This window comes from Clupea harengus, chromosome 23 (genome assembly GCF_900700415.2).
Source record: "Clupea harengus chromosome 23, Ch_v2.0.2, whole genome shotgun sequence".
Classification (NCBI taxonomy): Eukaryota; Metazoa; Chordata; class Actinopteri; order Clupeiformes; family Clupeidae; genus Clupea; species Clupea harengus.
This window is the reverse complement of record NC_045174.1, coordinates 16741186-16753942: the sequence shown is the minus strand read 5'-3', so window position 1 is coordinate 16753942 and position 12757 is coordinate 16741186. Positions and strand designations below refer to the sequence as shown.

Sequence of the window (12757 nt, the reverse complement as noted above, 5' to 3'; positions counted from 1 at the left end):
AGTAGGCAAGCATGAGTGCATGCATTTCTGTGTGTGTGTGTGTGTGTTTGAGAGAGTGAGTGCATGCATCTCCCAGTCTGTGTGTGTGAATGAATACATGCACGTGCATGCACTGTGTGCGTGAGTGTGTACCCCTTCTATATACATTTCTGTGAGAAAGCGTTCCTGTGTGCGTGCGTGCGTGTGTGTGTGCGTGTGTGTGCGTGTGTGTGCGTGTGTGTGTGTGTGGTGAATCAGCTCAGGTCATGGTCCTGTCCCTGAACTCTTGGCATGGCTCGGCACCAGGGCTTTTATATTTAGCAGAGAGGCAGCAAGCGGCATCAGCGCTGGGGGACATTGCACTCGCGCCTCAGAGCAGACGTCCTTAAACTGGATTTAGTCCTCGCTGAAAGGCCTTGCTTCAAAGCCAGCCACTGCATTCACAAACTCACCAGCACAGCCAGCTGTCATCTTCCATTAATGGAAAAGTTGGCCAAAACGATTAAGATTATAGATAGGAAGATTAAGCGTTTAGTTTAAATGTAACATTTGAACAAAGACGGCTGTTAGTTGTAAGTGTGGTTTTTCTTTTAGTAACTACTTTTGAATTACTGAAATCACTAGTTTTGTGGTTAGGATTGCATACTGTAGTTCGATCTTATAAAAAGGTCTTTATTGGCTATCATAAGCTTGAATCTAAGCTTATTTTAAGTTCCAACACTGTTGACAGGCAAGGCAACTGTATTCAATCCATTGCCTTTTACCTTTGTAATTAAATAGTTGCTTTAGAAAATAAAAATGAATTGATTAAAATGTAGTGTTTAGTTGATGTGGGGTTGATGTAAATTTCAACCGCTGAGTATGGACACTAGCATTTACCTTAGGTACACTAATGGCCTTCATCCTTTCTCTTCCTTTAGGTATGGCTTTCCCAACGAAGGGCTAGTAGCACTCTCCGACGAGCTAGCGTTGAGAACACCTCTGCCTGAGTGTTAACGTGTGTTTTGTTTTACAGCTGCCTGGAAACATACAAACGAACGAAAAAAAACTAAAATAAACTAAGCAAGCAAATGTGTGAAAGCGAAACGCAGACATAGCATTAAGTCAGTCGGGCAGTCAGGCAGACCTGACTGACAGACAGATAAGAAGCTAATTACTACTGATGTTTACACTGGCCATAACTCTGGAGATTACTATTAATTCCTCTTTTATGTCTAATGACTCATGGATTAAAAAAAATGACAAACAAACAAACGAAATGATAACTTTTAAACTATTTTTGATTAGAACTGATGTATTGACGCTCTCATAAAGCCTTATGTAGTCAGTAGAGCTGAATGTGTACAGTTTGAAACACTGCAGTGAGGTCGCCGGGGATGTCTGTTTGGGGATCTCTGAAACAGACAAGAGTGTGTTTCTCTGTCTCCTTAAAACTCGCTATAGGTGCGATTACAATGAGTGCCTTGGCATCTAAATGCTATGAGGTTTGAGATAGATTAAATGGGTTTAATGGGAATCAGGGTTTGCACAAAACAATAAATCTTCATTGACACCATGAAAGTATACTACTTCAAACTGAAAACTAAAACTTTAAAAAAAAAAATCATTGTAGAGATTGGTGAACCAAAGCATGGTCCATGTGCTCTAGGTGATAACTGGTATAAGCTCGGTGAATGACCATACGTAAGGCTAAATGTCTACCGTAATAAGGTATTATGACAGCCTTATGCAGCCTTATGTAGCCTTATGGGCCTGGAAATCGGGTCAACTATTTTTGAACCAGGGAACACTACAGTTCATCTCATGCCTATTTCAACACAGCCCTTTGTTCATGCCTTTCTATGCAGAGATCCACAAACGCACCCATCCCCTCAGACTTTTACTACAGTGTTAAATCCAATCCAAGAGTGTCTAATGAAAGTATGATTGTTTTTTTTCTCGTGCCTTACCTGTGCTTTTGTTTTTGTTTGTTTTCTTTTGTTGTTGTTTTACGAGTTTTTCGTACATGCTTGATTGATGGATAGATTTCTACTGCACGTGTTTTTTTGCCTTGTGTGTGTGTGTGTGTGTGTGTGTGAATTGAGACAACTGTAGTATCGCCTTCTACGCTCTACGCTGACCAATACTGACCTTGTGTGGATTTTTTTGGCGTGTGTGTTTCTGCATTGGCCTAATCTCATTCCCTCTTTTGTTTTGTTGGGTTATCCCGTTACCATGCGAGCAGGGGCCATGGCAACTAAAGTTCGAAGGCACGATATGCGCGTCCACCCCTACCAAAGGGTTGTGACTGCCGATCGAGGTCAGTTTAGCTCCAGTCTTCTCCTTGTGTGGTTATGCCTTTCAGTGTTAATTGAAGCTGTGTGTCGGTGTGATATTTTGAGTGTGTGTGTGTGTATGTGTGTTCTTTACATGTGGTTTTCCGGGATTTTGTTATCGGGGAACATATTTATGTTACTTTTGCAAAGTTTTAACTTTAGATTGCCTCGTGTCGCTACACATTGGATTTTGAAGTCTTATTTATACAAAGTTTGACAAGTTTCTCTGTATAATTTCAAATACATTACCATACATTCTGGCACACTTAAATTCATTTGATACATTTACCAAGACAGCAGCTATCTATAATGGACCTGGCTCTGACTTGGTGGAAACTACTACAGGCTACTACAGACAATGGACCAGCTGAGGACTCGATCTGTCCCAGGGTCAGTTGATTTCAGATTGATCATTAAGATCGTTATACATCAATACACAACATGAATTACTCATTGGACAGGCCTTCTTTCAGGCTTGCATGGTGGCATGGGGCTAGCTAAAGTATAGCGGGGAATGACGGGTTTTGTGGGGTCTTTAAGGTCTATGAGGGGGTTCCCATTCCCATACCAATCACCCAACCAAACCTGTTACTCTAGGTGTTAAGGGAACGCTGTCAGAAGCCTAACATAAAGTTGTGGCCAGTTGAAATAAACATGGGAACAAAATAAAAACACAAGAGACGCTCAAGGAAATAACTATGATGAGGTCCAGAGGCCAAATCCCCTTTACATTTTAATAAACGTCCTCCAAGATCGATCCTCCAAGGCCAGCCTGTGAGCCTGGTTTATTTTTATTTGTTGTTGTTTTTGTTGTTTTAAAAACAAACAAGACCCCAGACTCTTCAGGCAAGTGAATTGTGTGCCGAACCAGGCAGATGTATTCTCTGTAGCGTGGCCCTCGAGTGCTGATCACGCCTCTGTTATTTTGATGACCATGTGACGGCCTTGTGACACGCTGGCAGTCGATGAAGAGTAATGAAGTTCGGAAAGACAGCCTTCACTGCCACACAGTATTTCCCCTTCACAATATAAGTTGCTTCACTCTTTCCATGATTTGTTTTGTAAGGCCCTGACTTTTGTTTTGAGTTTCATCTTGCTCAATCCGGTTTGTGTTCTCAACCAGGCCAAGGCCAAGGCCACCTTTCCAAATCGAAAGGAACAACAACAAAAAAAACGAATAACGAGCACATTCCCGTGGAGCTAGAGTTCTGAGAGATAATTCTCAAGCTAGCGCTCCATCTTGTATTCAGATGACGTACGCTCATAGTCTTAGCCGGCCTCGTCCTCGTCCTACTAACCATCCTCTGATGGGAGTCTCAGGCAATCCTACTCGATCAGAGCATGTAAAAGGACACGGATGTATGGATGGCCTGTTAGCATCTTCATCTGTAACGAAGATGAAGATGTCAGCTGCAAATTCCTTGTCCATTCCTAACGTTTGAAAGCAGTTGTTTTCCTGTATAGTCAAAAGATGCACTTGAGAATTTGGCCTGTTGGTTTGGGCACAGTCTGCAAGATCCCAAGAAGCACTTGGCTCTTCTGTAGATCTCTATCTGGTCTATATTCGGCGTAGGCTACCGTGCAGGATGCAAACCTTCAAACCTTCTGGCCAAACAATGTCTGTCATGTACACCACCCGTGTTCAGATTTCTCACCTTTAACAGAAACACACACGTGCATACATACACACAACCCCCCCCTTCTTTTTCATCGTATCTGCATTGTCTAAAGTCGTCCTTTTTATAAAAAAAATTATACATTGTCATAGCATTGTATGAATCGATTTCGTTGGGATGCAGAACGTTTGTGTTTTCATTGTGAATTGAGATTGCATTCATGATGTTTGTTTCTTTTTTTTTCTTGCTTTTCCATTTGCTAATATCATTTTTTTCCTACATCAGATTAGTTCCTTGTGACAAAGACAGTCTTTAATTGCAGCACTTTGTTTCCTTTCGATTGAGTCATGTACAGCCTACTGCACGCCTAACGTAAACGTGAACTGGGTCTAAGGGAATCACAGTTCCAGTTTTGAAGAGGGCTCTGTAACCTTTGACCTTTTATTATTACTCATATTTGGAACACCGCCGATGTGCCAAAACTGTACATATAAGATAAACGCTCATTTATAAAAGAGAGTTACATGTGAGAAACTACTGATGGATGATGGCAAAGCTTATGTGAAGTTAGTATTATAAGATCTTAACACAATCTTAACGACGTAATGGAGAAACACATTTATAAATTTATATATATAAATATATATAAACTGACCAGATTAATGCAAAACAATGGTGAAATTGCACAACGGTGGAATCGATCTGGTTCGATCAACTGCCCTTGACGTTTGGGTGTATTTCAATCTTATTTTCAGTGGTTTGAATTTGTGATTTGAGAGGCCGATCATCTCTGCCCCCTTTACTTGTAAGGAAGAAGAAAATTATAGAAGGAAACCGTCCTCTAGCCTGATGCTTTGAGGGCCTGTGGATTTCAGAATAGTCTCAGTTCTCAGCCACATGCGAAGTAAATCATTGCACAAACACAGTGGGATCATAAATAACACGGCGGTTGGGATTCTTTTCTGCTCAATCCTAAAATAGCACCAAGATGTAAATTGGTTCTTTATTTGCCCCCTAACAGAAAAACCTGGCTCTAGAAAGACATGCGGAACGTGGGTTCAAATGTATTATCAAAACAAAATGAAAAGCCCAAAACGACATGAACCAGATTAGTTAGGGTTGACGGAACAGACCCCATCCTCTCACAAAACGCACTTGTGAGGCCTCATTTGCATTGATATAAAAAAAAGGGTTTAGCAATTCAAAATCTCAATTTGCAATAGAGCTCGGGCAGTTTTCACACCAGATCTATTTCACTTCAATCATAAAGGGTATTATATTTTGACAGGGGCTGGCATCCGTAAGCTTGACATTTTTATTCTTTCCTCTGACGTGTACTTATATAACATTTTTACATTTGTTGTCAGTCACCATACTTCCTGGTTACTGCTGGGTGACCAATCAGAAGGTCCCGCAGTCTTCTAACAAAAAAGCGGTGCTACTGTACTCTTTACTCTTATGCTGTCGGACGCCAGGCCCTGTCGAAAGAGAATTACGTTTTTTTGAAAATTAGGTATCATTTTACTGGAAGCCTTAGTCTTAAGAGTGACATAACAATGTCATAAACATGTTATGCCATAACATGTGATGTCCTATCAATGGCCATTGTGATCGTTGGTATCTAATGACTTAATGGAGTCACGTAGCCTTTACTGGTAACTGTCATGACTGCTCTCAGAATTTAGATGCCAATTTAGACACCACAGCAGCTTGTATCTCACGCTGCTAAGCTGAGTTTTCATGAAATTGACCCTTCATAGTGTTCATGTCTGGACCATCACTGGATTTGTCGTAACTGCTTATAGGCAGGATATGACATCTGCTATGACATGTTTATAACATGATTATGTCAGTCTTATGATGGAAGGTTCTAGGAGAGTGCTACCAAAATTATACGGCACAAATATGAACTTTGCACTGAGAAGATGAGAAATAGACATCGCCAGCTCCAGTCTGTCGTTTGGCAGACAGGGCACATACGGAAGAGCTAAGTGGAAAAAAAAAAATACACAGAAACTCAGAGACCTCATAGAAAGATAAGATGAGAGAGCTGCATGTTAAACATATAAGAGAGAACAGAGTTGACATTTAAACAGAGAACTATTCCACATTTTTATTTTTTTTCATTTGTTGTTGTTTTGTTTTTGTCTTTTTCTGTTTGTTTGTTTGTTTGTTTGTTTGTTTTACTGGAAGCTTCCTTCATTTTATGTGGTTGATTATGTTATTGTTGTTGATGTCATGTGATTGCAAAAAAAAGAAAATAGTATATACCTGTGTGATTCTTTTTAAAGAAAAAAAGTTTATGAAAAATGATGTGCTTAACTATAAAAGCAAAAAGCAGTTACGATTTACCAGATGTCTATTGTATTTGCAACTTTAAATAGCAACAATATGCTAGAGGGATCTTTGTAGGCAAGATAGAAATATTCATTCTCAAACATTCTTATGTCCTACAAAATATTTCCTTTTTATTACGGGGGGAGGGGGGGTTCCACTTTACAGGGTGTTGTATGAAAATGACTCAGTATTGGTCTGAAGTTTATTTTCTATCCTATATTCAGATTTATGTCAGTAAGTCTCAGAAGTAGCTTTTTTGTTTTTCGCTTGTGTGATAGCATTTCCCTTTTAGCCGCACCTCTGCAAGAAGAAGAAGTATGTTGTTGTTTTTTTGTTGTTGTTTTTTTTAGCGTTGCTTTGTATGATTAGCACCATGTTTTCATACTGTTTGTAAATAGAACAAAAAAATGAAAAGCAATAAAGTTTCCATGACTTGGAAAAAAAACAACTCAACGAAAGTATAAGCTAAAGTTTGTTCAGTCTACCGGAATAATTAGCATATTACCAACGTCTCCATATTTCCCCCCTCAAATCACCTTGGTAACCGCTCATGACCATCCTCATCATCACTAGTTGCTTTGATGCTTTTAAATACGGGGTGGCACCCTAATGCTTACTAGCAGTCAGAGGATAATTTCTGTGTCAATTTAATTTCTCACATAATCCTCCACGGTTCACACGTTGATTTGGCTTGCAAAGAATAGCCGCTTTTGTCTCGTCACCTTTTTTCCTTAGTCGATCTTGACCCTTTGGACGTCTGTTGACTGCTGCTAACCATTCGTAGTGCCATTTCAAATCCATTGGAACTCCATAATTGATTTGACCCTTTGCTTCTTTAACCTTTTTCACAATGAGGGTGGGGGGAGATGGGTGTGAAATCATGAGGCTTTCATGATTTTATTTGTTTCCCTGCTGTGTTGTTTTTCGTTTCTGTAGTCTTGCGGGAGGGAGGTGGGCAGGGTAGGGGCAGCAGAGCTCTTTTCAGTAGCTGTGGTATAGATTTGTCATGTTGTCATCCGACCGTCACTAGCTGAAACTAATCTCCTTTTTCTATCTTTTTTCTTTTTGTCTCCTTTCTGTTTGTTCCTTCTCCCCCTCCTCTTTTTGTCGTTTATTATTTTCCCTCCTTTTTTTTATGTCCGTCTCTTATTTTGTTGTTTTTTTTATTTATTTTTTTCTCCTAACCACCCAGCCGCCACTGGCAACTAACCTTTGACCTTCTGACCTCTGAACTCTTCACCCAATGACGACCTGACCATTGCCTGCCTGCTGACCAGTTCTCTGACCTTCGCTCGTCCTTCGCTTGTCTGTCTCGCGGTTGGCTCTGGCTCTGGCGCGGGTGGTTGGCGAGCCGGGAAGCAGCTTTACCGCTTAACCCAACAGCGGCGCGGCGGTGAGGCCCATCCACTCCCCAAAATCTCCCTCCCTCCCTCTAAGACTTATCAACCCACCCCCCCCCCCCCCCCCCAACACACACACACACACACACACACACACACAGACACACACACACACACACACACACACAGAGCATACAGCAAACTAACCCCACCCAGCCACCTGCCTTCTCTGGCTAGGTGAGGTGAGGTGAAGCAGGGTGGGGTGGGTGTAGGCATTGTATAGCAATAATAAGGTCCAGTCCATTTCCACTGATCGACCCTACACCTCCCCACACACACACACACACACACACACCAGACACACACACCAGACACTCACTCTAGTGTTTTTGCATGGGTTACTGTTTTCATCTGGGGAGGGAAGATATTGCATTGAGCGAATACTTCTCATTCTACATGTAGATACACACCTCTGTGAATACACACATACATACACACATGCACATTCTCTCTCTCACACACACACACACACACACATGCACAGACCCAAAGGATGAGATTATACCCTGTTGTTTTGTGTTTTTCATGGTCTACCTGTTAGTGTTTTGAATGAAAAGTTGCCTTTCTGTAAGCATTACATTTCTCATACACAGAGGGATGTTCAGGTGGGGTTTGGGTGGGACCAGTGTGGAGAGGTTATGAGTATGTATGTGTGTGTGTGTGGGTGTGTGTGGGTGTGTGAACATACTTGTGAGTTGATTGGGCCCAGTCCCTGATAGGACAGAATTGACGCATAAACGTGTCCAGGTTGCTTCCTTTCTTTGTTTCTACGGTAATGACTTCAAACGATGGGATGTATAAGCCATGTTTGCCAGCGCCTCCTACCCATGTCATACACACACGAAATCTCGAAACTCAGAATGAAGATCAACACTTTTGATATGAAGGTGCTTCAGGACAGACACAGGAGAGGACAGATATATTTTTCTCAACGCAATCCTTTTGTATCAGATTTTAGTATTGTCGAATGGTTCGATGAACAAAGATGGAAACCTGTCTTTCTTTGCATTGACAAGGACATTTTTAAGAGACCAAAACAGCCTTTTGATTGTTTTTCTTTTCCTTTTTTTTTTTTAAATCAAACATTTGTTTTGTGAGTGACAAAAAAAAAGCAGACCTAAAGAAGTGCCTTATTTTACACACGATTGTGGATTTTGAATGTCCCATTGGGTGTGCTCCTAACTACATATCAGGTTAATCTTCTAACTTATTAATTCAAGTAATGGAGAAACCACCATAAATACTGATGATGTGCGATTTCAAATTGTGCTACTCATGTTCCAGTGAAAATGTTTTGGTAAACACAATATCTCAAGCAATGAAAGGAGGAACTAAACTATTTTCATCATCTCTCTCTTTTGTTTTGTTTTTTGAAGCCATCGGTTTTACATTTGAAGCCAAACTTTCCCCTCCTTTGCCAATTTCTTTCCCCAAGTAGACTACATAACTCCAGGTGCTTGGGGAGGTGATGGAAGCACCACAAACAGTAGCAGTAGAACATTTTACAAATTTATTACGAATATATTCATTTTTAAATTTATACATTTTTTACAAATACATTTTCCTTTTTCTCTTTTTTTTGGTCCTGTGTTGTACTCCCACACAGCCGGTTCAAATATGGCTGAGATTCTACGAATGATGGTTTCCAGGAAGTAGTGTAACTCATACCACACGCAACTTCCTGTGTTAAAAGCTTCCTGTGGTGACGCTTTGAGTCTTATCAACTGTTAGTGAATCACATTTTTTTTTGGACCACCAACAGAGTAAAAATGTCAGATATTTGGGGAAATAAAAGTTCGGTTTCAGAGTTGCTGTTAATACATGTTCAATTGAAAAAAAAGGCTTAAATAATTTTCACAAACTTAATTTTGCCTAAACACCAAAAAAAAAAAAGCCAGATTCCAATGTGTTCTTATCCCTCTAAGTCAGTCCTTATGAACTATGCAACTTGCATTTCTGTTGCAGTCCACCAAGACTCCTTTACCATCCTCCATTTTGGGTTTTGAAGTTGTTTACTCACAGAGAGGTCCGGTCAGCCTGAATTTATATAAAAAAAAAGAAAAAAGAAAAAGGTTTAATCAAGCGATGTAGCCAGGTCAGTCAGCATAGTAAAGCAGATTTCTCCACATTTGAAGGTATAGACAACACTGTGATGTTAAATTGAATCATTTGTATTTGATACAATGAGTCGCGCCACTTGGCATTTCTTTAAAAGAAGAAAAATAACGGATGAAACCCAGTCACAGATCGAGTGAGGGGAATGTCTATATGCAAAAAACAACCTGTTTGTCTTTCCACTGACGGTTCATCAGGAAGGAAGATGCAGTCAGGTAGTTCAGCCTCCAGCTTTGCATCAGAGAGCCTTTTTGTAGTCCTGAAGTCCAGAATCGCCTGGTTTGGTTTCTCACTACGTCGTCATGGGAATAGTTTGGTGCCTGTCTCTGTTTTGTTCTTTTCTGCAGTGCCATAAGAAATGCTTTTGTAGGTGATGTGATGTTGCTGATGTTGTCATTTTGTTACTTCTGTGGGGAAAGACTAGAAGCAGTTTAAATGCAATATATATATATATACAGAATATATACACGTGTGTGTGTGTGTATATATAAAACAATTGCAGTTGAAGTGGAGCCGATGAAGGTCTCATATCTTCATGTTTTGCCATGGCATCTCATCGGGAACTGGATTTCGTTTTTCTTATTTAGTTGTGTTACACTATGTTTTTGTTGAAGTATCAGTATTATCAATATTATCATTGTCACTTTTTGCTGTGTTTTGTATGTATGTGTGTGTGTGTGTGAGTGTGTGTGTGTGTGTGTGTGTGTGTGTGTGTGTGTGAGTGTGTGTATGTGTGTGTGTATATGCGTGTATGTTTTTCATTTTGTTTCTACGTTCAACATTTCAACCCCAGCCAGACACTGTTTCTGTGGTGCCCAAGTGCTTGCCTAAGTGAGGAGCGAACATCCTCACATATTTATAACCCTTGTAACACATTTATAATGTATTTTTCTATCATATTTTGTATGTGAGAAATAACATTAAATTACATTTCCAGATTTGAACAGTATGCCTTATTGCAAAAGACGGTTAAATAAAAAGGGGTAGTTTACCAGCCATAACCCATAACTGGAGCATCAGATCTTCCTCCTGATGTAAAAACAACACACGATGCCATTGGCTGTATTAACGAAGTGCAGTAGTGGATTGCTATTAGTACTTCAGGGGCCAGGTGGGTCGATTGGTGTTATAATTTGAGGCCTTGTAGTATTTGAGACAGTATCTGGGAGTTGCTTGTCATTTCTGTGGGGGGATAAAACCAAGTGTGAACTTGAGGTCAAATGGCTTGTCTTTAATTTTGGGTTTTCAATGTTGCTTGCATTCTGTGCCTTTATATGTAAATCGAGTGCGATATTAACCATGTAGTATGATTACTATTGTTTTAATTCATCTTTTCTCGCCAGCAGTACTAACTTTTTGACAAGCTCTGTATCATTAACCTCTATTTAAATTTCTTCTGTCTGCTTTGGTTCTATTTAAACTGTTTGGAAAGTAAATAATAAAAAAAAAGAGTGTCAAAATTAACTTTTTACAAATTATATACGTGCTGGACAAAATAACTCTGTACTGAAAATAGCATTATATTAAAATCATAGTTTTAAAAGAAACTAACTTTGTCACTGTCTCTCTGTAGCTTGTTAATGCGCCTATACACCTTGCCTACTAATCACTGGGGTAGTTGGGAGAGATTTTTCCTGGAGAAAATGGTGAATAAGGTGTCGCTACAGTAACAGGGTGTTTGTGTATTGCTGCACACATTTGGTGGTTGTTTAATTGCTATTGCTTCGATATAATTTTTTTAAATGTGTGTGTGTGTGTGTGTGTGTGTGTGTGTGTGTGCACTTGCACCAGTAAACCAACACATCCCAGGGGAGATTATGATGAAACCAAAGACAAATGCACACACACACATTCTGCTGATTACTCATTGTGTGTCTGTGTCTGTTTCTCTCTCCCAGCTTCCATCTGTTGCAAGCCCTTTGAGGGCCTCACGGGAGAGGGGGAAAAAAAAGTTTTCTTTATGTCCATTGAAAACACCACCCATAAGTCCTCCTTTAGGCGTGAGGTGAAAGGAAGCATGTCTACATTTAGAATGAGACACTGATGGAAAAAAAAAGCAAAAAAAATCGGTCTCTAAGCTCCAAAAAGCTCCCGAGCCTGGGCCTGTGTCAGACCAAAGACCCCCTCCTCTGTTTTGTTCTTACTTTGCTCCAAGTCCCCACAGGCTTCAGAAGGTCACAACCCATTTTTAAGGGACAGGTATACTCTTGCACACACGGCTTTGCTGAGTGTGGACACGGACACGTGTATGGGTGTCTCCACAGTACACTCGTTATTTCTGCTGTTGTGGACACGTCTCGGCGCACAAGCTTAGTCACACAATCACAGCCATTGAAATAATATCTCTCCATCATGTGAATCTACAGCAAAGACTGTTATTTTTTCTATAGGTCCAAACTTTTCTCTATTTGTCATTTAGATAGAGGAGTAAAGAGTTAAAAAGGGGCAGAGAAAACTATAGACATAAAAAAATAACAGTTTTTTTTTTTGTAGATTCAAACGACGTAGAGATATTATGTCAAACACTGTGAAGAGCTTGTAAACTGACAGACATGTTCACAACAGCAAACTAGTATACTGTGGAGACACACATGACCCAGACCTGTGTTTGCCTCTCTTGAGGTGGTGTCCGCAGAAGCATACTTGAGCCCTTAGAATCCAAGAATTCCTATTCAGTGTAGGTTTGACTGTATCAGGTTTTCACATCAGGTGTAGTCCCTGCTTTTGAACCTCTTTAAAACCTTTCTAATCCACTGTTTCTAATCAGCACTGCTTTAAACAACACAAGGGCTGTCATTCAGGCTGTTGGTTCATTAGGCTACATGGTTCGTTTCTGCTGCCCATACTCAGGGTCCACAAGGGTCACAGGGGAGGAAGAGCCACATCAAGACCTCTGCTCTACCCTCCGTGTCCTCCACCTTTTCCTCCTCTCTTGATGATCTGCGAAACAGTTTAACATTCTGTGTGCTAAAGAAGGGACCCCAGGGTTAAAAAA

The 12757-nt window shown here is 40.3% G+C and overlaps 1 protein-coding gene across 5 annotated transcripts in view; it reads left to right on the top strand.

Moving 5' to 3' along the window:
• Positions 1 to 7707, top strand: part of qki2 (QKI, KH domain containing, RNA binding 2) — a 45132-nt gene extending 37425 nt beyond the window's left edge. For 2 of the 5 annotated variants that reach the window (XM_031561696.2, XM_031561695.2), the window contains exon 7: positions 2204 to 6700. In XM_031561696.2, coding sequence (XP_031417556.1) covers positions 2204 to 2511 — 308 coding nt within the window. In that variant the 3' untranslated portion in view covers positions 2512 to 6700. Of the gene's footprint in view, positions 1 to 899; positions 1571 to 2203; positions 6701 to 7439 lie in introns of those variants that run through there. The other 3 variants (XM_031561699.2, XM_031561698.2, XM_031561697.2) reach the window with 2 other exon arrangements.
• Positions 7708 to 12757: the final 5050 nt, after the last annotated feature.